At 43.3% G+C, this 23,869-nt stretch overlaps 1 protein-coding gene across 2 annotated transcripts in view; it reads left to right on the top strand.

Moving 5' to 3' along the window:
* The window catches only part of LOC140188492 (uncharacterized), a 41,916-nt gene that overhangs the window by 8,065 nt on the left and 9,982 nt on the right, over nucleotides 1-23,869 (top strand). For both annotated transcript variants that reach the window (XM_072244808.1, XM_072244809.1), the window contains exons 3-7: nucleotides 3,405-3,467; nucleotides 6,319-6,398; nucleotides 8,447-8,577; nucleotides 10,073-10,139; nucleotides 11,625-11,745. In XM_072244808.1, the coding sequence (XP_072100909.1) occupies nucleotides 3,405-3,467; nucleotides 6,319-6,398; nucleotides 8,447-8,577; nucleotides 10,073-10,139; nucleotides 11,625-11,745 (462 nt within the window). The remainder of the gene's footprint in view (nucleotides 1-3,404; nucleotides 3,468-6,318; nucleotides 6,399-8,446; nucleotides 8,578-10,072; nucleotides 10,140-11,624; nucleotides 11,746-23,869) is intronic.

Raw genomic sequence — 23,869 nt, 5'->3', positions numbered from 1 at the left:
ATCCACCGAACTTGTCTCAGGGTGCCCTCTCTAAACGTGGGCTGCTGGATTCACGGGTGCTAAACCCCATTTTCTTCAGCAGACGAAGAATTGATATAAAACTGAGGCATTCTTGTCATTTGCATTGGAAAGAACAGTTCAAAGCATAATGACTGGGGAAATTTTACTTGGAGCTCACCCCATCCTTCGCTGAAGAGGGGTCAGAATCAGATTCGGGTTGATTATCACTGACGTACACTCTGAGCGATATAAAACGAAATACGTCGTGCAAAGAGAGAGCGGAATAGTGAGACAGTGTCCATGGCCCGTTCAGAAACCTGATAGCAGAGGAGAAAAAGGTGTTCCTAAAACGTTGAGTGTGTGTCATTCCTGTTCTGATGTGTCAATCCATGGCCTCCTCGTATGCCAAGACGAGGCCACCCTCAGGGTGGAGGAGCAACACCTTGAATTCTGTCTGGGTAACCTCCAACCTGATGGCATGAATATTAATTTCACCTTCTGGTAAAAAATCTCCCCTCCCCTTCCTCTATTTCCCACTCTCACCTTCCCACCGGCCTATCACCTCCCCCTGGGTCCCCTCCTCCTTCCTTCTCTCCCATGGTCCACTCTCCTCTCCTTTCAGATTCCTCCTTCTCCAGCCCTTGACCTTTCCCACCCACCTGGCTTCATCAATCACCTTCCAGCCAGCCCCTTTCCCCTTCCCCCCCCACCTTTTTATTCTGGCATCTTCTCCTTCTCAGTCCTGAAACATTGACTGTTTGTTCATTTCCACGGATGCTGCCTGCTGAGTTCCTCCAGCATTTTGTGTGCGTTGCTTTGGATTTCCAGTATCTATCTGCAGACTTCCCTGTGTGTGTGTGTGTGTGTGTGTGTGTGTGTGTGTGTGTGTCTTCCAGCTCTTGAACCTCCTCCCTGATGGCAGCAATGAGGAGAAGGCAATTCCCAGTTGATAGGGGTTCTTAGTGATAGATGCAGCCTTCTTGAGGCATCATTTTTTTGAAGATGTCCTCGAAGCTGGAGAGGCTAGTGGAGCTGGCTGAGTTTACAACACTCTGCAGCTTTTTCCAATCCTGTGCATTGGTCCCTCCTGTGGTGCAACGAGTTAGAATGCTCTCCACAGCACCTCTGTAGAAGTTTGTTAGTCTTTGGTGACATACAATATCTCCTCAAGCTCCTAATGAAATGCAGCCGCTGGTGTGTCGTCTTCGTAATTGCATCGATGTCATAAAGAAATGTCTCTTGGTAATATCCATTGATTAGTGGTGGTACCACATTCCTTCAATTCCCATATCCTTTTGCATTGGTTCACACAGTTACTTACACTAAGCAGAATTACAGGACTGCACATGTTAAAAGGTTCCATGAAATCTGAACATACAAATTAGTGCTTGTTTAAAGAGAGATCTTTGCCTCCTACATTACAGTGCAAAAGTTTTGGGAATGTGCATGTATTAGTTAGAGTGCCCTGGACTTTTTCACAGTACTGTGACTGTCAATGTGGAGCAGAGGGCAAGTTTGTAAGTCTGGCAGGAGCAAAAGATGTTGGGAATGGAGAGTTTGGGTGGCCAAGAAGGATTGCCATGGGCAGGGAGGTGGTGTGGGTACAGACACACCCAGCCCTGAGATACCAGGCAAGGTCATTTGATTCCAAACAATTGGTTTATTGATCATTACAGAATGCCTCTCTGGTGCTTCCTGCTCCCTCCCCTCTCCCTTCTCCTTTTCCCAACCAGGATTCCCCTCTCCCTGCCCCCTTCCCACTCTCAGCCCACAATAAAGACCCATATCAGAATCAGGTTTATCACATATGCCATGAGATTTGATTTTTTTTTGTGCGGCAGCAGTACAGTGCTCCCTGGCTCTATATATATGTGTGTGCAGAAGCCTTTAGCACAGTACTGTACATGGTGCTTATAATTATACAGTCTATTTTAGAACTTTGCTTTTGAAGAGACTTTGTCCTTTAATCTTGGCTTCTTACTGTTTTTCTTTGGTTTTCCTGCCACTCGTGTTTCTTGGTTGAGCAGCAGACAGAGAGAGACACCCGCCACACATCCAATCCAGCCTGGAATCAGTTGGGGTTGCAGCCGTTCACCCATTGAAAAGGAGATGACTGGTTCCCTGCATTGTGGCTTCCTCTAGTAATAGGGACAGGATCAAGAGTGCAGGAGGGATAGTTGATTTAGCTTCTACTGCCGTTTATTTTTCAGTGCCATCCAATGAGACGCCAATGCCCAGGATTGGAAAAGCCTATAGGAAGTTGTGGTCACAGCCTAGTCCATCACAGGTGAATCCTTTCCCCGTCACTGAGTACATTTCCAAAGAGTGCTGCCATGAGAAGGCAGCATCTATCATCAAAAGCCCCCTCTAGCCAGGCCATGCTTTCTTGTCGCTTCTACCCTTGGGCAGGAGTTACAGAACCCTCGGGTCCCACGCCACCAGGCTCAGGAACAGTTATTACCCTGCAACCACCAGGCTCCTGAACCAATGTGGATAACTTCACTCACCTCAACACTGAACTGATTCCACATCAAAGACTCACTTTCAAGGTCTCCTTACAAATCGTGTTCTCACTATTTTTTTTTACAAATTTGCACAGTTTGCCTTTTGCGCATTGGAAATACATTTATTGTATTTCCTTATGTTCCTGTAAATGCCAGCAAGAAAATGAGTCTCCGGGTTGTATATGGTGACCACATACCTATTTGTATATTAAGTTTTACTTTGACCAACACGTCAGTGTTGCTTTAGCCAAACGGTGGTGAATCTATGGAATTCATTGCCACAGGCAGCTGTGGAGGCCAAGTCATTGATTGCACTTTAGGCAGAGGTTGATAGGTTCTTGATTAGTCAGGGGATGAAAAGTTATGGGAAGAAGGCAGGAGAATGGGGTTGAGATGGAAATGGATCAGCCAGGATGAAGTAGCAGAGCAGACTCGATGGGCCAAATGGCCCAATCTGCTCCTATGCCTTGCGTTTAATGGTATCCTTTCCCCTACAAGCCTGCCACCAGGCAAAAACAGTACACAACAGCTAGCAAAACAAATCCCCTTCTTCCCAGCCGCCCACACACAGACAGTCTTCAACTGCAGAACAGGCCTCCAGCCTCAAGGCCTGAAAGCTTTGGTCATTGGGTTTTGACCTCCAGACCTCTAATCAACCTTTAGGCTTTGATCTTCAGTATTGTCCCCTAGACTAACCGATGATGGGATCCCAAACTTCAGGCTCGAGCCCCAGACCTGGCTGAGGAAAGAATCATAGAGTTGGGTGATAAATTTCCAGATTGGGAGATCAGAATGTTTGGTCAGAAGTTTACAGAGACTTTTGAATGTTCGTTTGCTTTTTAGTTCTGTATAAAGTTATGACATTTGTTTACAATGTCACAAAGTTCTATTTACTTCCAGCCAGGTCCTGTTGGTGCTGCTCGTGACTGTCTTTCTTTTCCCACAGATGTTTGTACTTGCTCGGTAAGTTGACTAGTTGGTACAATGCATGACCCTATTGAAAACGCTCAGTTCAGTCCCTGCTCGGTGTTTCACACTCCCGGGAAGGACACTGGGAGGAGAGACAACCCAATTGGCCTTTTGCCAGGCTCCATTTTATGGGTCAAGGGGTATTACTGGAGAGAAAGGCCATTTGGCCCATCATTTTGCACTACCTCTTTGGTGGAGCTTTCCAATGAATCACTCTCCCAACTACAACTCATTCTAAGTAAAGAAAGATTTTTCTCTTGATCTCCCCGTCTCATTCAGAACGTAGAAAATAAAACACTACAGATCCTTCAGCCCACAACGTTGTGCTGACCTTTTAACCAACTCTAAGATCAATCTAACCCTTCCTTCCCACATAGCCCTCGAGTCTTCTATCATCTATGTGTATCTTAAATGTCCCTAATGTATCTATCTCTACTGACATCTCTGGCAGTGTGTTCCATGCATCCACCATTCTCTGTGTTTATATATATATAAAAAAACTTTTCCTCTGACACTGGTCCAACTATACTTTCCTCCAGTCACCTTAAAATTATGACCCCTTGTTTGCATTTCTGCCTTGGGAAAAATTCTCTGGCTGTCCAATCTTTCTATGCCTCTTATCGTCTTGTTCACCTTTATCTAGTCATCTCTCATCCTCCTTTGCTCCAAAGAAAATAGCCCTTACTCAACTGTTCCTCATAAGACATGCTCTCTAGTCCAGGCAGCATCCTGGTAAATCTCTGCACCCTCTCTTAAGCTTCCACATCCTTCCTAGAATGAGGCGACCAGAACTGAACACAATAGTCCAAGTGTGGTCCAACCAGAGTTTTGTAGAGCTGCAACATTACCTCGCGGCTCTTGAATTCAGACACCAATTAATGAAGGCCAATACACCATTTGCCTTCTTAACAACCCAGTCAGCTTGATATGGAAACTTTGAGGGATCGTGGACCCCAAGATCCCTCACTTCCTCCACACAACTAAAAATCCTTCCATTAACCTTGTACTCTGCTTTTTAAGTTTGACCATCTAAAGTGAAACACTTCACACTTTCAACCTCTGGCTGCCACTACTCACTGGATGTTATCATCTTTGCAAGACTTTGGAACTTACAGGCTGCACAGAATCTTGAGCGGTCCATTCAGCGAGATCATGGTTCTTCCCTTTGCCCACCGTAGACCCAGGTTTCTTTGTATCTTTGACTAAGAATGATTTCCCTATCAGCAAAAACAGCCACGGCACAGATGCAGTACTCGGTTCCAAACATCGAGTAGTTGGTTTACCTTCATCTTGGACCTCTAACTTGCTTTCCTATTATGGCACAGAAGGAGGCCATTCAGCCCTTCAAGTCCATGCTGATAAAGCAATCCCATTTCCTCCTAGAATTTCTTTATGACCTATTCTCTACCACGTGCCCATCAATCTTTGATTATTTTACCACGTACCCACACTTGGGCTATTTTACAGTGCTCATAGTTAAATGACAATAAATTTGACTTGACTTGAAATGAGAGAATGTGGAACATCTCCATAAACAGCAGCCAATGCCAGGATTGCATCGGGTCACTGAGTCCCAGCTGTCGTGTTTGCCAAGAGTTGGACTGCTCCTGTTTTCAGGTGATCAAACATCACAGAGGGTTTCCAGAGTTGGGTAATAGTACATGGACATCAGTAATAGTGTGACACAGTTATCTGTTGTACCTATGCAAACTGGGGCTCAGAACTCCAAATAACAACTTGGAGAAACACTTGAGGGTGCCACGGTAGTGTGGCGGTTATTGTGATGTTATTACAGCTCGGGGCGTTGGAGTTCGGGGTTCAATTCCAATGTCATCTGTAAGAAGTCTGTACATCCTCCCCGTGCAATGCATGGATTTCCCCGGATACTCCGGTTTCCTCCCACTGTCCAAAGACAAGGTAGATTAATTGGTCATTGTAAATTGTCCTATGATGAGGCCAGGGTTGAAAAGGTGAGTTGCTGGGTGATGCGTCTCTAAGTCAATAAAAGAGGGCATTTTTGCTAGTTTGTTGTTTTTCCTGTTATTTACAGAGACTTTTGCTGTGTAACACACGGTAAATAGCAGTCATACTAACGTGAAAGGCACATGCTACGATCAGTGCCAGCAGCATTTATTCTGAATAAAATTCAAACTGGATTGTACAGGGGCTGACCCGCATTACAAATGATCTGACCTGCAGAAATCTGACTTTACACAAATTCTCCCAGTCCGTTATAAAGTGTTTTCAAGTTTGTGATAATAATTGTACAGTGTATTCTCAGTGGCCACTATGAGGTATCTCCTACACAGCTACATGTCAGTGCAAATATCTAATCAGCCAATCATTTGGCAGCACCTCAAAGCATAAAAACATGCAGACATGGTCAAGAAGTTCAATTGTTGTTCAGACCAAACATCAGACAGACTGGGGAAGAAATGTGAACTAAGTGACTTAGACTGTGGAATGATTGTTGGTGCCAGAAAGGATGATTTGAGTATCTCAGAAACACTCATCTCCTGGGATTTTCACACACAACAGTGTAGAGTTTACAGGGAATGGTATGAAAAGGGAAAAAACATCCAGTGAGTGACAGTTCTGTAAGCAAAAGCACCTTATTAATGAGAGAGGTCAGAGGCGAATGGCCAGACTGGTTCAAGCTGACAGGAAGGTGACAGTAACTCAAATAACCACATGTTACAACAGTGGTGTGCAGAAGAGCATCTCTGAGTGCTCAATAAGTCAAACCTTGAAGTAGATGGGTTGTAGCAGCAGAAGACCACAAACATAAGCTCAGTGGCCATGTTATTAGGTATAGGAGCTCTTAATCGTACTACTTCTCTTCCAGACCAAGGTCATCACGATATTGTGACCAGCCCCTTCTCTACAACCTGACTACGTTCATTATCTTCACTTTCATCATGACAGGTAGGAGACTGCTGTCTTTTAGCATTCACTTTGCAAAATGCAGTGATTAAAAAGCACCTCTGTAGTGTTCACCCCCCCAAATATGTATTTGTCAACATAGACAACCCGGAGATTCATTTGCTTGTGGGCATTCACAGTTAATACAAAGAAGCACAATAGAACCAATGAAAACTGCACACAGGACGGGCAAGCAACCAGTGTGTAAAAGACGACTGCAAATACAGAAAGAAAAATCAATCAATAAATAAGCAATAGATATCTAGAAAATGAGATGAAGAATCCTTGAAAGTGAGTCCATAGGTTGTGGGGACAATGTAGTGTTTGGTTGAGTGAACATTTCCACACTGTTTCAGTAGCCTGATGGTTGTAGGGTAGTAGCTGTTCCTGAACCCACTGAGGTGGCATCTGTAGGAGGAGAGGAATTGTTGACGCTTCATCAGGACCCTCGTGGAGGGTTTTGGCTTGAGCCATCGACGATTTCATTCCTCCCAGAGATGCTGCTCGACCTTCTGAGTTCCACAACCTATGGACTCGTGTTCTCAATTTTGTTTATTTGTATTGCCAACTTTATTTTTTTTTGTATTTGCACATAGTTTGTTTGTCGATCTCTGTGTGTAGTTTTTTGCTGATTTTATTGTATTTCTTTGTTCTACTGTGAATACCTGCAAGAAAATGAATCTCGGGGTAGTATATGTTGACAAATGCATATTTTGATAATAAATTTACTTTGAACTTTTGAGTTCCTCCAGGAGATTGCTGCTCCAGATTGAAGCATCTGCAGTCTCGTGTGTAACCAGTCATCATCATCATTTGCCATGTCATGTGATGTGGGTGACCATGGTCCCATGACTATGACTGTTCTTGGCAAATTTTTCTACAGAAGTGGTTTGCCATTGTCACCTCCTGGGCAGTGTCTTTACAGGGGCCCCAGCCAGTATCAATACTCTTCAGAGATTGTCTGCCTGGTGTCAGTGGTCATGTAACCAGGGCTTGTGATGCTTGTGTATCCAATGGATTGTTTAAAACTGATTGATTGGCACTTTAGAAGAATCAAAGATGACTTGGTTGGATCAGAAGGCCTGGTGAAATCCCCCTCTTCCTAATGTATGTGAAGGCAGCTTATCTGATATCAAAGCATGAACCTATGCTAGGTGGCCTGGTAGCATCATGGTTAGCACAACGGTTTTTAGCACCAGTGACATGGGTTCAATTCCCGTCCTTGTCTGTAAGGAGTTTGTACATTGACTGCATCTCAATAAATAGATAGATAAATAGATTTCTCCTCAGAAAACTAGTCAAAGGAACTAGACTAAAGAGCTGGTGGTGGACCTGAGGAAGGCTAAGGCACGGTAACCCCTGTTTCCATCCAGGGGGTCAGTGTGGACATGGTGGAGGATTACAAATACCTGGGGATACGAATTGACAATAAACTGGACTGGTCAAAGAACACTGAGGCTGTCTACAAGAAGGGTCAGAGCCGTCTCTATTTCCTGAGGAGACTGAGGTCCTTTAACATCTACCGGACGATGCTGAGGATGTTCTACGAGTCTGGTGGCCAGTGCGATCATGTTTGCTGTTGTGTGCTGGGGCAGCAGACACCAACAGAATCAACAAACTCATCTGTAAGGCCAGTGAAGTTGTGGGGATGGAACTGGACTCTCTGATGGTGGTGTCTGAAAGAGGATGCTGTCCAGCTGGGACAATGTCTCCCATCCACTACATAATGTACTGGTTGGGCACAGGAGTACATTCAGCCAGAGACTCATTCCACCGAGATGCAACACAGAGTGTCATAGGAAGTCATTCCTGCCTGTGACCATCAAACTTTACAACTCCTCCCTTGGAGGGTCAGACACCCTGAGCCAATAGGCTGGTCCTGGACTTATTTCCGGGCATAATTTACATATTACTATTTAATTATTTATGGTGCAACTATAATGAAAATCAATTTCCCTCGGGATCAATAAAGTATGACTATGACTATAAACAAAAGGTTATTACAACAGTTTGTGCACAAATGGATCTAATTCTCATGAAACTCTTTCCAGGGTTCACTTTCCTGTTGACATTAATGGACCCAGTTCCTCGTGAGTTGAAAGTGGCTTTTCATGCCTTTGGAGTTGGATCATTTCTACAGGGGATCATAACCACGGCATTCACCATTGCTGCACCTGAGTGTGTGAGTCTTATCTTCCTCATTTGTGATTGTATATTAAATCGTAACAGTTGGCTAGAAACTCCTGGCCCAGTCAGACATGGTGGAATTGCCATGTTGGTAACCTCCTGGGAAAGCCCCCTGAAAGCAGATCGAGTACAGGAGATGGGTGAGCTCGGGTCTGGCTATGTGATCAATTCATCGTCTCAGATAAGCGAGTGATTTTATCCTTTGTGATCCAATTAGATCAGAAGAGATTTAAAGGGATAGGGTCTAGACATCCTTCAGATTCCCTTTGATTAGTAGGGCACCAAAGTTACAGGAAAAAGGTAAGAGAATAGGACTGAGAGGGGAAATAAAAACTCGATGGGCTGAATGGCCTAGTTTGCTCCAATATCTTTGAAGTAAAAATGGATCCTGTCCCTCCTGTCCACTTCCCCCATCTGATCCCCATATTCCTTTCCAAAAATAAATCATCCTTAGATATCCCCCATGACTAAACCTCTACAGTCTACAAGATAAAGAATTCCAAAGGTTTATAAACCTCAAGTGAAAGGAATTTCTCCTCACTGCCAGAATCCATGACTCTCTGTTCATCATCCTCCAGCAAGAGGGAAACTGAGTTGTTTGGGAATCTCAACAAGGCCTCTTCTTCTCAAACTCCAGCTGCATTCAGGACTATTCCACTCACACCTTTCTACGGGTGACAAACCTGTGGCACGTGTGCCCTAGATGGCATGCACAAAAATTTAGTTGGCACACGGTGCCACCCCTCAATTCTTTAAACCCCACCCATAATAAAAAGATACATAATGATTATCTTTACTTCCAAATCTTGAGGCAAATAGACTGAACATGGGGGGGGCGGTGGGGAGACACTTGACTGGTAAATAAAAATTTATTTATTGAGATAAGAACAAGCCCTTCTGATCCCTCAAGCCATGCTGCCCAGCAATCCCCGGATTTAATCCTAGCCTAGTCACAGGACAATTTACAATGACCAATTGACCTACCAACCAGTACGCCTTTGGACTGTGGGAGGAAACCAGAGCACCTGGAGGAAACCCACGCGGTCACAAGAGAACAGACAAGCCGCAGCGGAAAATGGAGCGGGGTCACTGGTACTGTAAAGCGTTGTACTAACCACTACGCTACACAGTAAGTGAGCCAGAGCTTTTTCCCAGGGAGGAAATGGCGAAAAGCAGGGGGCATAATTTTCTGACTGGAGGAAAGTATAGGTGGAGATGTCAGAGGTAGGTCCTTTGTGCAGAGAGTGATAGATGAGTGGAATGCACTGACAGGCTTGGTGATAGAGGCAGATACATTGGGCGTATTTAAGAGACTCAGATGATATTAAAATGTAGGAGGGAAGGGTTAGATTGATCTTGGGGGAGGTTTAAAGGTTGGCACAACATTGTGGGCTGAAGGGCCTGTACTGTGCTGTGGGGTTTTGTGTTGTGAACAGCAGTTTGATGAGCAGTATTAACACTTACAGGAGTTTTATTATGTATCTTGTCAGGTAAACACCACTCCTGAGCTGTACCACCTGTCCCTAGTGCTGTCTGTACTCAGCATGCTCGCCACAGGTTTGTGTTTTTATTATGAAGGAGTTTCTTTCACCCGTATCAGAACTGGCCATTTCTGCTGTATGAGCCATCTATTGTCACATTGACTCCGCTCCTTCTCCATTGGAGCCTGGCCTGCCTCCTACTTCACAACCTTAATTCTCCTCTCCTTGTGTTCTGATTGGGGATTGGTATGCGCGATGTGGTAATGTAGCAGTTAGCGCTCCGCTTTACAGCACCGGTAATCACTGATGGTCCGGGTTCCTCCCACGTACCAAAGATGTATGGGTTAGGGTTAGCAAGCTGTGGGCGTGCTGTATTAGCCCTGGAGGCATAAGGACATTTGTAGGCTGCTCCCATCATATCATTGGGCTGTGTTGGCCATTGACACAAACTTCAGTGTTTGTTTCGACTTGTGACTAATAAAGCTGATCTTTACCTATTAGACAATGTGTTGGGTTGAGAGATTTCATCTGGACTGTTGACCTCTTTGTTGGTTGATTGGAGGGAGTTATTTGACCAGCTTTTGGGAATGAGCAACCCCAGACTCTGAGATGAGTTGGAGGCTTCTGACCCCAGTCAGTGGGTGCTTCCCTGTTTTTCCCACACAACCTGCAGACTACCTTACTGAAGTCAAGGCTGATTTATACTTCTGCCTCAAATTGACGCCGTAGGTACGGCGTAGCCGCGAACCCTACATCGTAGCCTGACACGCACCTCTTCCAAAATGTAACTACGTGTCGCGGCAACTCAGACCGCAACAATTGTGATTGGTCCGCCTGGTAGCATCGCATTTCCTCCTACGCTGCAATAACTTCCCATTGGGCGACTGAAGGGCAGGGAAGGAACTCTGGCTGCAATGCTTTCCATAAGGCTTTACAGACCTTTTGAAATTATGGAGGACACATTTCGCTTTTACGAAAAAAGAGGCTTGCTTGAAACTTGTTTACCCCGAGAAAGACTACCATGACCATGAAGCCTTGCACGGGCAGGTGTGTGTGCGTGTGCGACGTGCCCGAATTGCGGAGCGACGCAGACACACCAACGCACAAGTATAAATGATCACAATGTGCGTAGGCCACTTGCGTAGGTTACGGCGTCAATTTGACGCAGAAGTATAAATCAGCCTTAAGCTGTGGAGGCCACACTTTGCCCGTTCCTTTGGGGGCGGGGGGGGTATTAGTTTTTAGCATTCTGATGCCGTAAGACTGCAGAGCTCCTTGTCAGCACCTAGGTCTCACTGTGAGTGAAGCACCCGTCACTTTACACTGTTTACTTTTTGACTTGTGTCATAAAAGCACCTTATTATTTGTTAATATATTTGTAGTAATATTACTTTGTGTTGTGGTGTAGTTATGAGTTATACGTATTGTGCAGCGTGCACCTTGGTCCAGAGGAACGCTGTTTCGTTTGGTGATATAAATGTGTATGGTTGAGTGATAATAACCTTGGGCTTGAATGTGAAAGATTTGCTGATCTTTTTTTAAAAAAAATCTCTTTAAACAGTGTTCGTCATTCTCCTGATCCCATTCTGGCTGGTTAACAGTGTCTACCGAGGAATGCTTCTAAATACAGGATCACAAGCCGGAATTTGCCACAGGCCCGTTGCTGACTGCCCGTGTTTGTGGTACGTTTAACAGAAGTCAGCTTGTATTGTATGATTAAAAGTGAGTCCCACACCAGGCATGAAGAATGCATTTGGTTGCTGTGCAACAGAAGCTTCTGGAACATTCCACTTCGAGAGCTCACGCGATTCCAGTGGAAGTAACCCAAGCTGAGTTATTCGGAAGACTCTGAGTGAATTATTTGTCGGCAATTTATCGGTTGATAGAAGTTGACTGTGGCAGAGTAGTTGCATTTGTGGAATTGTTGGCTGCATATCTGCCACGTCAGGGAATCGAGGCGGTTTCAGATCAATTTAAATTGCTGCAGCGGGTCAACATGAAAGCTTTCGCGCTCAGTCAACAGAACAAGCCTTTGATTCATTGAATAACCATTAGAGCTGTTTAACCCTTTGAGAGCTGATGTTACAGGAGGAGACATTCCTACTTGATGTGCCTAGGTAGAGGAGAGCACCACATTTTACCTGCCTTGTCTTCTCAGAACCAAGAGAACCCTGCATTTATATAGTGCCGTTTGTGGACTCTGGAAATACCAAAGCATTATAAGAGCATGAGAGATAGGAGCAAAATGAGGCCATCTGGCCCATCTAGTCTGCCCGCCATTTTATCATGGCTGATCCATTTCCCTCTCAGCCCCAGTATGCTGCCTTCTCCCTGTATCCCTTCATGCCCTGACTAATCAAGAATCTATCAACCTCGGCCTCAAATATACCCAACTGACTTGGCCTCCACAGCCACCTGTGGCAATGAATTCCACTCTTGGGCTAAAAAAAATTCCTGCTCATCCCCATTCCAAATGGACGTCCCTCTATTCTGAGGCTGTGTCCTCTGGTCTTAGACTACCCTGCCAAAGGAAACATCGTCTCCACATCCACTCTATCTCGGCCTTTCAATATTCGATAGGATTACCCTGCGCCCCCCCCCACCCCGCCATTCTTCTAAATTCCGGCAAGTACAGGCCAAGAGTTATCAAATGCTCCTCATACATTAACTCTTTCATTCCCAGGATCATTCTTGTAAATCTCCTCCTATGACCCTCTCCAGTTCCAGCACATCCCTTTTTATAGATATGGGGCCCAAAACTGCTCACAATTTCTCCAAATGTGGTCTAGCCAGTGCCTTATAAATCCACAGCATTACATCCTTGCTTTTATATTCTAGTCCTCTCAAAATCAATGCTAACATTGCATTTTCCTTACTGCTGACTCATTCTGCAAGTTAACCTTCAGGGAATCCTGCACTAGGACTTCCAAGTTCCTTTGCACCTACAATTTCTGAATTTGCTTCCTGTCTAGAAAATAGTCTCTGCCTTTATAGCTCCAATCAAATACAACTTTCTTTAAAGCTACCTCTATGTATGATCAAATGTTTGCTTATTCACTCTAACACGCCATGAGACTCGGTATCTTAGTGGACAATATGCTTGTGGTGTGAAAAGGGACATTGCCCTATTTTAAAGGATCCTTATTATCAGAAGTTAGTGGTGTTGAAAAAGAAACACGAACTCATGATGGACTCATCTCTCAGTGGGGCAATATAGAATCATAGATTCATTACAGCAAAGTAACCGGTCCTTTAGCCCAACTCTTCCATACTGACCGGAATGCCCATGTATGGGACAGTATAACTTGGCACCGCTCATTGAAGGTTATCCAGACTTCCAATTGCTGAACTCTGGAATTCCTTCATATCTCATAGAACATCACAGGCCCTTCAGCCCACAATGTTGTGATAACCCTTTAACCTATCAAAGATCAATGTAACCCTTCCCTTCCACATAGCTCTCTGTTTTTCTATCATCCATGTGCCTATCTAAGAGTCTCTTAAATGTCGCTAATGTATCTGGTTCTACCACCAACCCCAGCAGGCATGGGCTCGTTGGACTGTAAGGGCCTGTTACCTTCAATGTTCCCTCTAAGGTGTGCGCACGTCTTTTGCTACTAGCGCACAAATGAATATAAACTGCATACAAAAGGTCGTCACGCTCTACCTTGTTGGCATGTTTAGTATATTTCGCGATCATACACAACCACATTTCCTTTTCCGGTTTCTGATGCAGACAGTGTTTGCAACGTGGAGTTTGTGATGATTTGTCTGCAGATTTTAGAACTGGCTTATTTTTACTGTTTTTATTGAAGAAATTATTCAGTGTGCACTTGTTGTCACCAGGCAAAAAATTGCACAGCACAAGATTTTTGCCCACACAAATTAGAGGGAACATTGGTTACCGTGCTGTATCTCTAAATTAAATATTTTTTGTGGCTGTGAATGAAATCACCAGAGAGACACTGAAGCTGGTGAATATACAAATCTTTGTTCAGCCAAACATGGAGGAATCATAGTGGAGACACCCTTGGAAGAAGAAGCCTTCTAAACTCAAAGTACATCCCTTTTATACCCTTAAGATCAATGGTAACGCAATATGGTTACAATGACATTATTTACTTCAATACTTTGAGTTAACAATGCTTCATTTAAATTGCATATCATTTTCAAGTGCTTAAATCCTCACACCAACATTCCAGACATCCTAGATTGAATGTTAATCACTATTGTCTCTCTGGTTGCATTCATACATATGCAGACATCTCAGCTGAATGGGTGTTTCCAGGTTTGCAATCAATTCCAGTCTGCAGCTCCAGGAGGACCATTGTTCAAAGCTGCATTTAAAATTCAATCTACAATCCATACTCAGATCTGGAGGTTGGTTGCTGTTGAAATTAATAGTTGCTGTATACCATAACTCCAGAATATGCCCTAACAATTTGCTAAAAATCACCAGCAGTAAACTTTAACTCAAAGCCTGACAACACATTGATCAATTCCTGCTGCTGTCGGGAAGGAGTTTGCACATTCTCCCTGCGATGGCTGAGTTTCCTCCCATATTCCAAAGCAGAACTGATAGATAGATAGACATACTTTATTGATCCTGAGAGAAATTGGATTTGGTTACAGTTGCACCAACCAACTGAGGAGGGTTGGTGAACTGGCACCGAAAGCATAGCAGCACTTGCAGGCTGCCCCTAGCACACCCTAGACTGTGTTGGCTGTTGATACAAATGACACATTTCACTGTGGTTTGATGTACAAGTGACAAATGTAATTAATCTACCATCATTAAGGTGTTGAGCCCTGATGTTTTTCTAAACTAGAGGTTCTTCAGAAGACAAGGATGAGGCATAAAGCTTGCTGCTTATGGCTGTTTATTGAGTATTACCAGAGCAAAGCAGAAAGAAAGAAAAAGACAACAAAGAAATTGTGGTCGTTCTATATTGAAAACTAGCTCAGACTAGAAAGATGACAAGACATTCCATGATAACAAATACCCAGGTTCAAGTGGTGTGATACCTGCTACAGAACGACTAGGAAGCTTCTCAAAACATACAGAAGCAGCTATACTACAATTAGTGGAAAATTCACTGAATATTTACACATGTATAGATGATCACATAAAAATATAAGCAAGCATAGGAAAGATTAAGCTATGAGAAGAAAACAAATTACACTCGAAATCCAACACATGAAACAATGCTCCATCTAGTGATCGAAACAAAAACTCAACAAGCATTCAATTATTCTGTTTATATTTTTAGGTCTCAATTTACCATGGGTGCCGTCTGCTCTCCCAAGCAGATTCATTCTTCAAATTCCAGCTTAGGCAGGATCCAAAACCAAACCACAAAAGAAGAAATAATAATAATTTTAAAAATAAGCAATAGATATCGAGAACATGAGATGAAGAGACCTTGAAAGTGAGTCAATAGGTTGTGGGAACAGGTCAGTGATGGGGCAAGTGAAGTTATCCCTCCTGATTGAGTGGTAGTAACTGTTCCTGAATCTGGTGGTGTGAGTCCTGAGACTCCTGTACCTTCTTCCTGATGGCAGCAGCGAGCAGAGAGTCTGACCTGGGCGGTGAGACCCCTTGATGATGGATACTGCCTTCCTGTGACAACACTCCGTGTAGATGTGCTCGATAGTGGTGAGGGCTTTACCTGTGAGGGGCAGGGCCACCTACTTTTTGCAGGCATTGATGTTTCCATACCAGGTCATAACACAAGCAGTCAATATACTCTCCACTTGCCCAGTAGGTTAGACGTTCTTGAAGTCTGTGTGGATGAAAGCAATTGGACTTCAGCCCCTTGGTACATGGGTCATTGAAACTGAGGATGGGACGGCGGTGGAAATTCCACCCTCCACATGGTACCTAAAGTTTGTTGCCTCCCTGTGTCAGGGTTAAGAACAGTCCTTCAGGGCTGAATTGGAAAGGGAAATATTCAGTTATCATGGTCAGAATGGGATTAGACAATAGGTGCAGGAGTAGACCATTCGGCCCCTCGAGCCAGCACCACCATTTACTGTGATCATGGCTGATCATCCACAATCGGTATCCAGTTTCTGCCTTATGCCCATAACCTTTGTTTCCGCTATCTTTAAGAGCTGTATCCATCTCTTTCTTGAAAGCATCCACAGCCTTCTGGGGCAGGGCATTCCATACATCCACAACTCTCTGGGTGAAAAAGTTTTTGCTCAACTCCATTCTAAATGGCCTAAACTGTGGTTCTGGACTCACCCATCAGCGGGAACATGCTTCCTGCCTCCAGCGTGTCCAATCCCTTAATAATCTTATATGTTTCAATCAGATCCCCTCTCATCCTTCTAAATTCTAGTGTATACAAGCCCAGTCGCTCCAATCTTTCAACATATAACAGTCCCGCCATCCCGGGAATTAACCTTGTGAACCTCCGCTGCACTCTCTCAATAGCAAGGACAATTGTGACTATGGAAGTGGTTCATTTGAAGGAATCTGAGCAGCTAGTAAGTTCCAAATTAAGAAACAGAACCACAAAAGTGAGAATCCCTGAATTACCATTTGAGCCATGTCCAAATTGGCTCGAGGTTAATTAAATCAGAGTTGAACATATGAGTTGGTGTGGGAGAAATGGATATCAACTCATGGGGCATCGGCACTAATAATGGGGAAAATGTTCTGTTTGGCTGCGGTCAATCTCCAGGCAAATCAAATAACTCAGGCTAAAAATAAATTCAGATTTCAGCAGAGTACAAGGACAGAGAGAAGAGAGAAACTAGAATGCAAGAGTGAAACAAAAAGTATGTAGAAAGGAGTAAAAATAACAGGCATTAATAGAAATTCCTCACTAATAAAGACTGCAGAAATTATATTGGGAATAAGGAAGTGGTAGAGGAATTAAACATTGTCTTCATAAAAGGCAGGAAACCTGTGAACTGGATAACTAGGGACTAGAAGAAATACACTGAATGATAAAAGATTGTTAGTAACACAGAAAGCCAATTAAATCCCAGGACCCTGTGACCCATGTTCTGAGGTTCTGATGGTGAAGGCCATGACAACAGGAAATGCACTGGCTGGTATCTTCCTGAACTCCAAATATTCCCATTGTTTCCCCACACCTGAAGTAGCATTTGTAATCTCACTACCTGAGAGAGGGATAGAAAAAAATAGGCAACTACAGACTTGCAAGTCTGACATTAATAAAATATTAATTTCATGCTCAGAGGGCATCTAAAATTAGTACTGCATAGTCAACATGGTCTAGGGAAATTACATCTGATGAAACTAAGATTTTTTAAAGGAAGAGGTTACAAAATTGTTTTCAGATCTGGTCACCTCATTATAGGAAGGACATGGAAGCTTTAGAGAGGGTGCAGAGGGGATTTCCTGGGATAATACATGGACAGGAGACCATGTCTTTTAAAGATAGGTTGAGTGAGCCAGGGCTTTTCTCTTTGAAGTGAAGGAGGATGAGAGGTGGCTTGATGAAGATCAAGATGATAAGTGGCATAGATCAAATGGATAGCCGAAGACGTTTTCTCCCCAGGGCTGAAAAGGCTAATGCAAGGGGTCATAATTTTAAGACAACAAAGTATGGGGGGGGGGGCGTTGTCAGAGGTAAGTTCTTTACACAGAGAGTGGTGAGTGTGTGGAATCCAGGGGTAGCAGATCCATATGGGGCATTTAAGAAACTCTTAGATAGCCCTTACTTTTTATATCCTCCATGTGCCTATCTAATAGAGAAGGGTTAGACTGATTTTAGGGTAGGTTAAAGGCTGAAGAATCCATACTGTACTCTAATGTTCTATGTTCGAAGTATTCAAATACCCCGTACATGAAGGGGAACTATCGGCTAGGTTGTGCTGATTGTTTACACAAATGACACATTTGCTTTATGCTTGGATGTACCTGTGAAAAATAAATCTGAATCTGGAATATTATGTGCATGTCTGGTCTGCCTAAGGAGAAAAGGATGCAAGAGGGTGGTGAATCTGTTGAATTCTTTGTCATTGACAGCTGTGGAGGCCAAGTCGTTGGGTATATTCAAAGCAGAGGGTGATAGGTTCTTGTTTAGTCGGCATCAAAGGTTACAAGGAGAAGGCAAATGGGGTTGGGAGGGTTAATAAGTCAGAGATTGTAGAATGACAGAGCAGATTTGATGGGCTGAATGGCCTAATGCTGCTCTTATGTCTTGTGGGCAAGGGTCTACAGGAGTGTAATGAAGCTTCCTTGAATGGTTCCTGGGTTGATGTTGCAAAGTGAGATTAAGCAGATTAGGCCAACACACCATTGTTAAGAATGAGACTTGATCTCATTCAAACAAACATAATTGTTGGTAGTGCAGGAAACCGACAGAGGTGAACTCTCAGCCATGACTATATTGAATGTAACAGGAGGAACAAGGGGCTGACTGAAAACCATATTTGTTTTTTTTAAATTTCTTATGTAAATCCTGATAATGGGGCAGCTACAAGATTGTGCAGAATAATACTTACACTATCTTCATGGAGGAACTCAGCATTAGGGTCAGAATGGAGAAGAAGCAGTTGACACTTTGGGCTGAGACCCTTTATTCCTTTCCACAGATGCTGCCTGACTTGCTGAGTTCTTCCAGCATGTTGCTCAAGATTTCCAACATCTGCAGAATCTTTTGTGTTTATTATCTTTATAACACTGCTGTTTCCTTGGGGTAATTTAGTTTTAATTCAGCGGCAGAATGTCAGGGTTTTCATGCTGTATTTCAGCTGTGTAGTATTCTCTCCTGCTCTTCTCTTATTCTGAGGTTGGGATGTGTCACATTGCTCAGTGATATTCTGCCCCTCGATCTCCTGTGCTGAAAACGTGAAGATAACTGGCGTCAGCAAAATGAGTTGAACGTCTGGGGGAATTGGGAGGTGTGAAGAGGCAAGAATCTCCAGTAACTTCAACATACATTGCAAGAAAGGCAACACGTCCGGTTTACACTCAGTGGCCAGTGTATTAGCTAAAGGAAGTACCTTAGTGTCTTCTGCTGCTGTAGCCCATCAACTTCAAGGTTCAACATGTTGTATGTTCAGAGATGCTCTTCTGAACATCACTGTTGCAACGTGTGGTTATTTCAGTTACTTTTGTCTTCCTGTCAGCTTGAACCAGTTTGACCATTCCCCTCTGACTTTTCTCATTAACAAGGTGTTTTTGCCCACAGAACTGCCACTCACTCAACGTTTTACTTTTGTTTTTCAAAGATTCCAAGTCAAAGTACATTTATTATCAAAGTAGGTATAAATTATGTCACCTTGAGATTTGTCTGCTTACAGGCAGCAATGAAACAAGACACCCAAAAGAAGCCAATTAAAAGAAAGACCGACACCTAATATGCAGAGAAAAAGAAACACAAATCATATAAAAAATACGAGCAAGCAATAGCATTCCGAACCAAATTGAGTCCACAGACCCAAATCCCTGGAGCAGCCAGAGATGGTCCAAAGCCTACCATTCTCTAGAGACTGTTGTGCATGAAAGTCCCAAGAGACCAGCAGTGTCTGAGATACTCAAACCACCCTGTCTGGCACCAACAATCATTCCACAGTCTAAGTCACTTAGATCGCTTTTCTTCCCCTTTCTGATTTTGGTCTGAACAACAACTGAACCTCTTGACCATGTCTGCATGCTTTCATGCATAGAGGTGCTGCCTCACGATTAGCTGATCATATATTTGCATTAATGAGCAGATGGACCTAAGTGGCCATTGATTGTAAACATCAGCGCACAGCCAAGGTGATGATCGTCAGTTTGGGAGATCAAGGTTTCAAGCAGGTGTACCTAATAAAGTGGCCACTGAATATATGTAATAATCACAAGGTGCGAGACCTCTACTGCATTCAATCCCTGCAAACAAGACACCAAGCTAATGGATTTATTTATAAATAGAAGAACCTATAGCAGTATCCAATAACTTGAAAATTGATTGAATTGGTTTTGAAGCCTTTTGCGCTGCCACAAATCTTTTCCTCCAGGCTGGAGATTCCTGTCAATCTTTGCTGATCCTCAGTAAATGTCAACAACAGATCGGTGCTGCCCTCGCTGACGTGTTGTAACAGCAACGAGACAGTCAGCCAAACTCCATTCAGAAATGACATGAGAGTCAGGGTTATAACCTCCCAGCTCCCTGGTTTCATTGCAGACTCAATGGCATGACATAGTGAATAGGGAGTGAAACTGAAAAGCAACAAAATACAGTACAATTATCGTGTTGTTTCATGCACACAAGTTAACATACATGGGAAAAGAAAAACTTAGTTAAGTTTCCTGCAGGTAAATATAAGATTCCGACAAGTAAGTACTACAGGTAAATAGTATGTGTAAACCATTGGCATCTATGTTGGTGTCTAATAAACCCCAAAATGGCATTCTGTTTCAGCAAAATCTTATTGATACCTTTAAATAATCTCCTAAACGATATAACATCACTTACAAGAAATGCCTCTGCTGGGGAAACAGCAGGGTGGCTTTAGATAGAAATTGCTTTCACTCCTAATGTTATCCTCTGACCTACTGTCAGCCAATGTGTTTTCCTATTTAGTATGTCCCGACTGCACAGATGAGAATCTGCTCATTAAGATAAAAGCTGAATGTGCTTAATCACATAGTGAAAATAAACCAATTGCCCGAAAGGCAGAAAAAAGTCTTTGCTTTCAGACGGAAAGTCTCCAAATCATAAGTGTTTGTATAGGGCTGACATTGTCCTGGACTCCATTAGTGGCAGAGTCGTCTTGCAGTTAGCATAGTGCTTAACAGTGCCAGTGATGACCAGTGGGGTTCAATTTCTGGTGCTGTCTGTAAGGAGTTTGTACGCTCTCCCTATGACGGCATGGATTTCCTCCAATTTCCTCTGACATTTCAAAGACGTATGGGTTCGGGTTAGTAATTTGTGGGCTGCTATGTTAGCATTGGAAGTTGACAACACTTGTTCAAAAGTTCAAAGTAAATTTATTATCGATATAGGTATATCTCACCCTATACTACCCTGAAATCCATTTTCTTGTGGGCATTCATAGCAGATAAAAAGAAATACAATTCTTGTAAAATGGCATCCAATTTATTTGCCAAAGCAGAATATGAACTTTTCCCTATTTTAATGATTCCAGACTCCTTTCTTAACACATGCAGCTCATAACCACTTAAGCCAATACAACAGTTAAAAGCAGGGAAACTCAACTTCTCAGAATGCTTACTTTTCTAACGAGGCCATTGTTGGTGTGCTGGCCGGTGGCATCAGCATTGGACTTTGAGGTAAGTGGTCCCAAGTTTGGATCCACCCAGCTCCTTGCCCATGCTGGGTTGAGAGTTGAGCTACCCCTCGGGCTCATAGAAAACAGACAAAATGCCAAGGAAGCAGCGAGGTTGTGGGCCGATGTGCCACAAGGCACAGAGATAAATAATATTGTTGGCGTCGGTCATACTGCACAGGAATGGGACCTCACACTTTCCTGGTGTTGGTCCAATGGCAAATATGTTAGCTTTATTCGTCACATTACATTGAAAAATACAGTGAAATGCTGTCCGAGGATGTGTTGGGGGCAGCCCACAAGTCTTTATGTGTAATTTTCATTGATTCCATTGTATTTATTTTTAGCTACTATGAATGCCCACAAGGAAATGAATTTCAGTGTAGATATACATGCCTTGACTGACACCAAGATCTCACACTGACAAGTGGCCATATTAATCCCATCTCCCAGCATGAGATTCAAGTGTACGTGTAGACAACTGAACTGGTTTGACAATTGAATGGCTTGCTGAGCCAATTTGGGTGTTGTAGAACAATTTACCTTTCCTCTCACTAATTAGTTGTGAAAGGGTCTCACTTTCCTCTGCCAAGTAGTTTTGACAGAAGGTCCATTAACACAGGTGAAGAGTGAATGCAATATTTCAGCCATTTTTTAATCCCACAAACATTTGGTCCTTCAGTTATTTGCAGAAAGTTAACAGTTGTGTGTTCTTTTCGATGAGACTGGCTTCTTAAGCAACACACACAAACAGTAGGTGAGGCAGCATCTATGGAAGGGAATAAACAATCGATGTTTCAGGCCAAGAACCTTCCCCAGGACTGAGAAGGGGGAAGATGCCAGAATAAAAAGTTGGGGGAAGGGGAAGGAGGCTAGCTGGAGGGTGATGGGTGAAGACAGGTGGGTGGGAAAGGTCAGGGACTGGAGAAAAAGGAATCTGATAGGAGAATGGACTGTAGGAGAAAGGGAAGGGGACCCAGAGGGAAGTAATAGGCAGGTCAGAAGAGGTAAAAGGTCAGAGTGAGGAACAGAGGAGGGGGTGGGTAAATTTTTTTAACCGGAAGGGGATGCCATCAGGTTGGTGGCCACCCAGGTGGAATATAAAGTGTTGTTCTTCCATCCTGAGAGTGGCCTCACCTTGGCACAAGAGGAATTTTACATCATTTTCTCATCACCAAACAGGTTGTGGGGCAGCACATTCGCGCAACACTTTACAACACTGGCTGCAAGATCATGGTTCGATTCTTGCTGTTGTCTGTAAGGAGTCTGTATGTTCTCCACGTGACCACATGGGTTTCCTCCCACATCCCAAAGATGTATGGGCTAATATCAGCACGTTGTCAATATGGTATGTTTGCATCAGCACATGCCCTGGAAATCCCCGTTGATTTGATTCAACGCAAGTGACGCGTTTCACTGTATGCTTTGATGTATGTGTAACAAATTTAAAAAACATCTTTATCATTTCATTGACAGCCAGACATCTGCATGTGCAGTTACATCCATGTACTACCTATTGAATCAAACTTTCATAGGTATTAAAGGCAAATTTATACAGAAATTCATAAGTAAGTGTCAAATATACACACTATTTTTGCCACAATACAAAAGCTACTCTTTTGTATTTTGATTCAAAATATTTTGTAGTTGTACTGCAAACACCCACATAGAATGTAATATTCACAAAGGTTAGTATCCCCTTGTGGGGAAAATGGCCCAAAACTTCCACCAAAGCATCACTTCTGTGAGGAACTGGCAGTTTATGTAACCATGTAGAAATTCAGAGACTCATGTACATAGAAACCGTGATTTCCCAGTCTGATGATCATCATCTTGGCTGTGCTCTGATGTTTACACACAGAGGCCACTTAGATACACCAGCTTATTAATACAAATATCTAATCAGCCCACCACATGGCAGCAACTTAATGCATAAAAGCAGGCAGACATGGTTAAGGGGTTCATTTGTTGTTCAGACCCAACACTAGGATGGGTAAGAAATGTGATTTAAGTGAGATCAACCATGGGATGATTGCTGGTGCCAGATGGGGTGGTTTAAGTATCTCAGAAACTGCTGATCTCTTGTGATTTTCATGTCTGGAGTTCACAGAGAATAGTATGAAAATCAAAAAAAAAAAAAAAAAATCCAGTAAGTGGTAGTCCCCTGGGTGAAAATGTCTTGTTAATGAGAAGCCAGACTGGTTCAAGCTGACAGGAAGGTGATAGTAACTCAACCACATGATAGAACAGTGCTGTGTAGAAGAGCATCTCTGAATGCACAGGTTGACCTTGAAGTAGATGGGTTCAGCAGCAGACGATCACGAACATGCACTCAGTGGCCACTTTATTTGATGTACAAGAGATACCTAATACTGAGTGTGTTTCAGCGGGAGCACAAATTTGAAGCTTCCCAGCTTGATTGCTGAACCAGTTACTATTTTAGACTCGACACAGAAACATTTTAAATAGAAATGCTGAGAACTGATGAAGGGTCTCAGTCCAAAATGTTGACTGTTCATTCCTCTCTACAGATGCTGCCCGACCTGTTGA

This window comes from Mobula birostris, chromosome 27, assembly GCF_030028105.1.
Source record: "Mobula birostris isolate sMobBir1 chromosome 27, sMobBir1.hap1, whole genome shotgun sequence".
In the NCBI taxonomy this organism is placed as follows: Eukaryota; Metazoa; Chordata; class Chondrichthyes; order Myliobatiformes; family Myliobatidae; genus Mobula; species Mobula birostris.
Note: the sequence above shows the minus strand (reverse complement) of the source record. Positions and strands in the feature narration are given on the sequence as shown.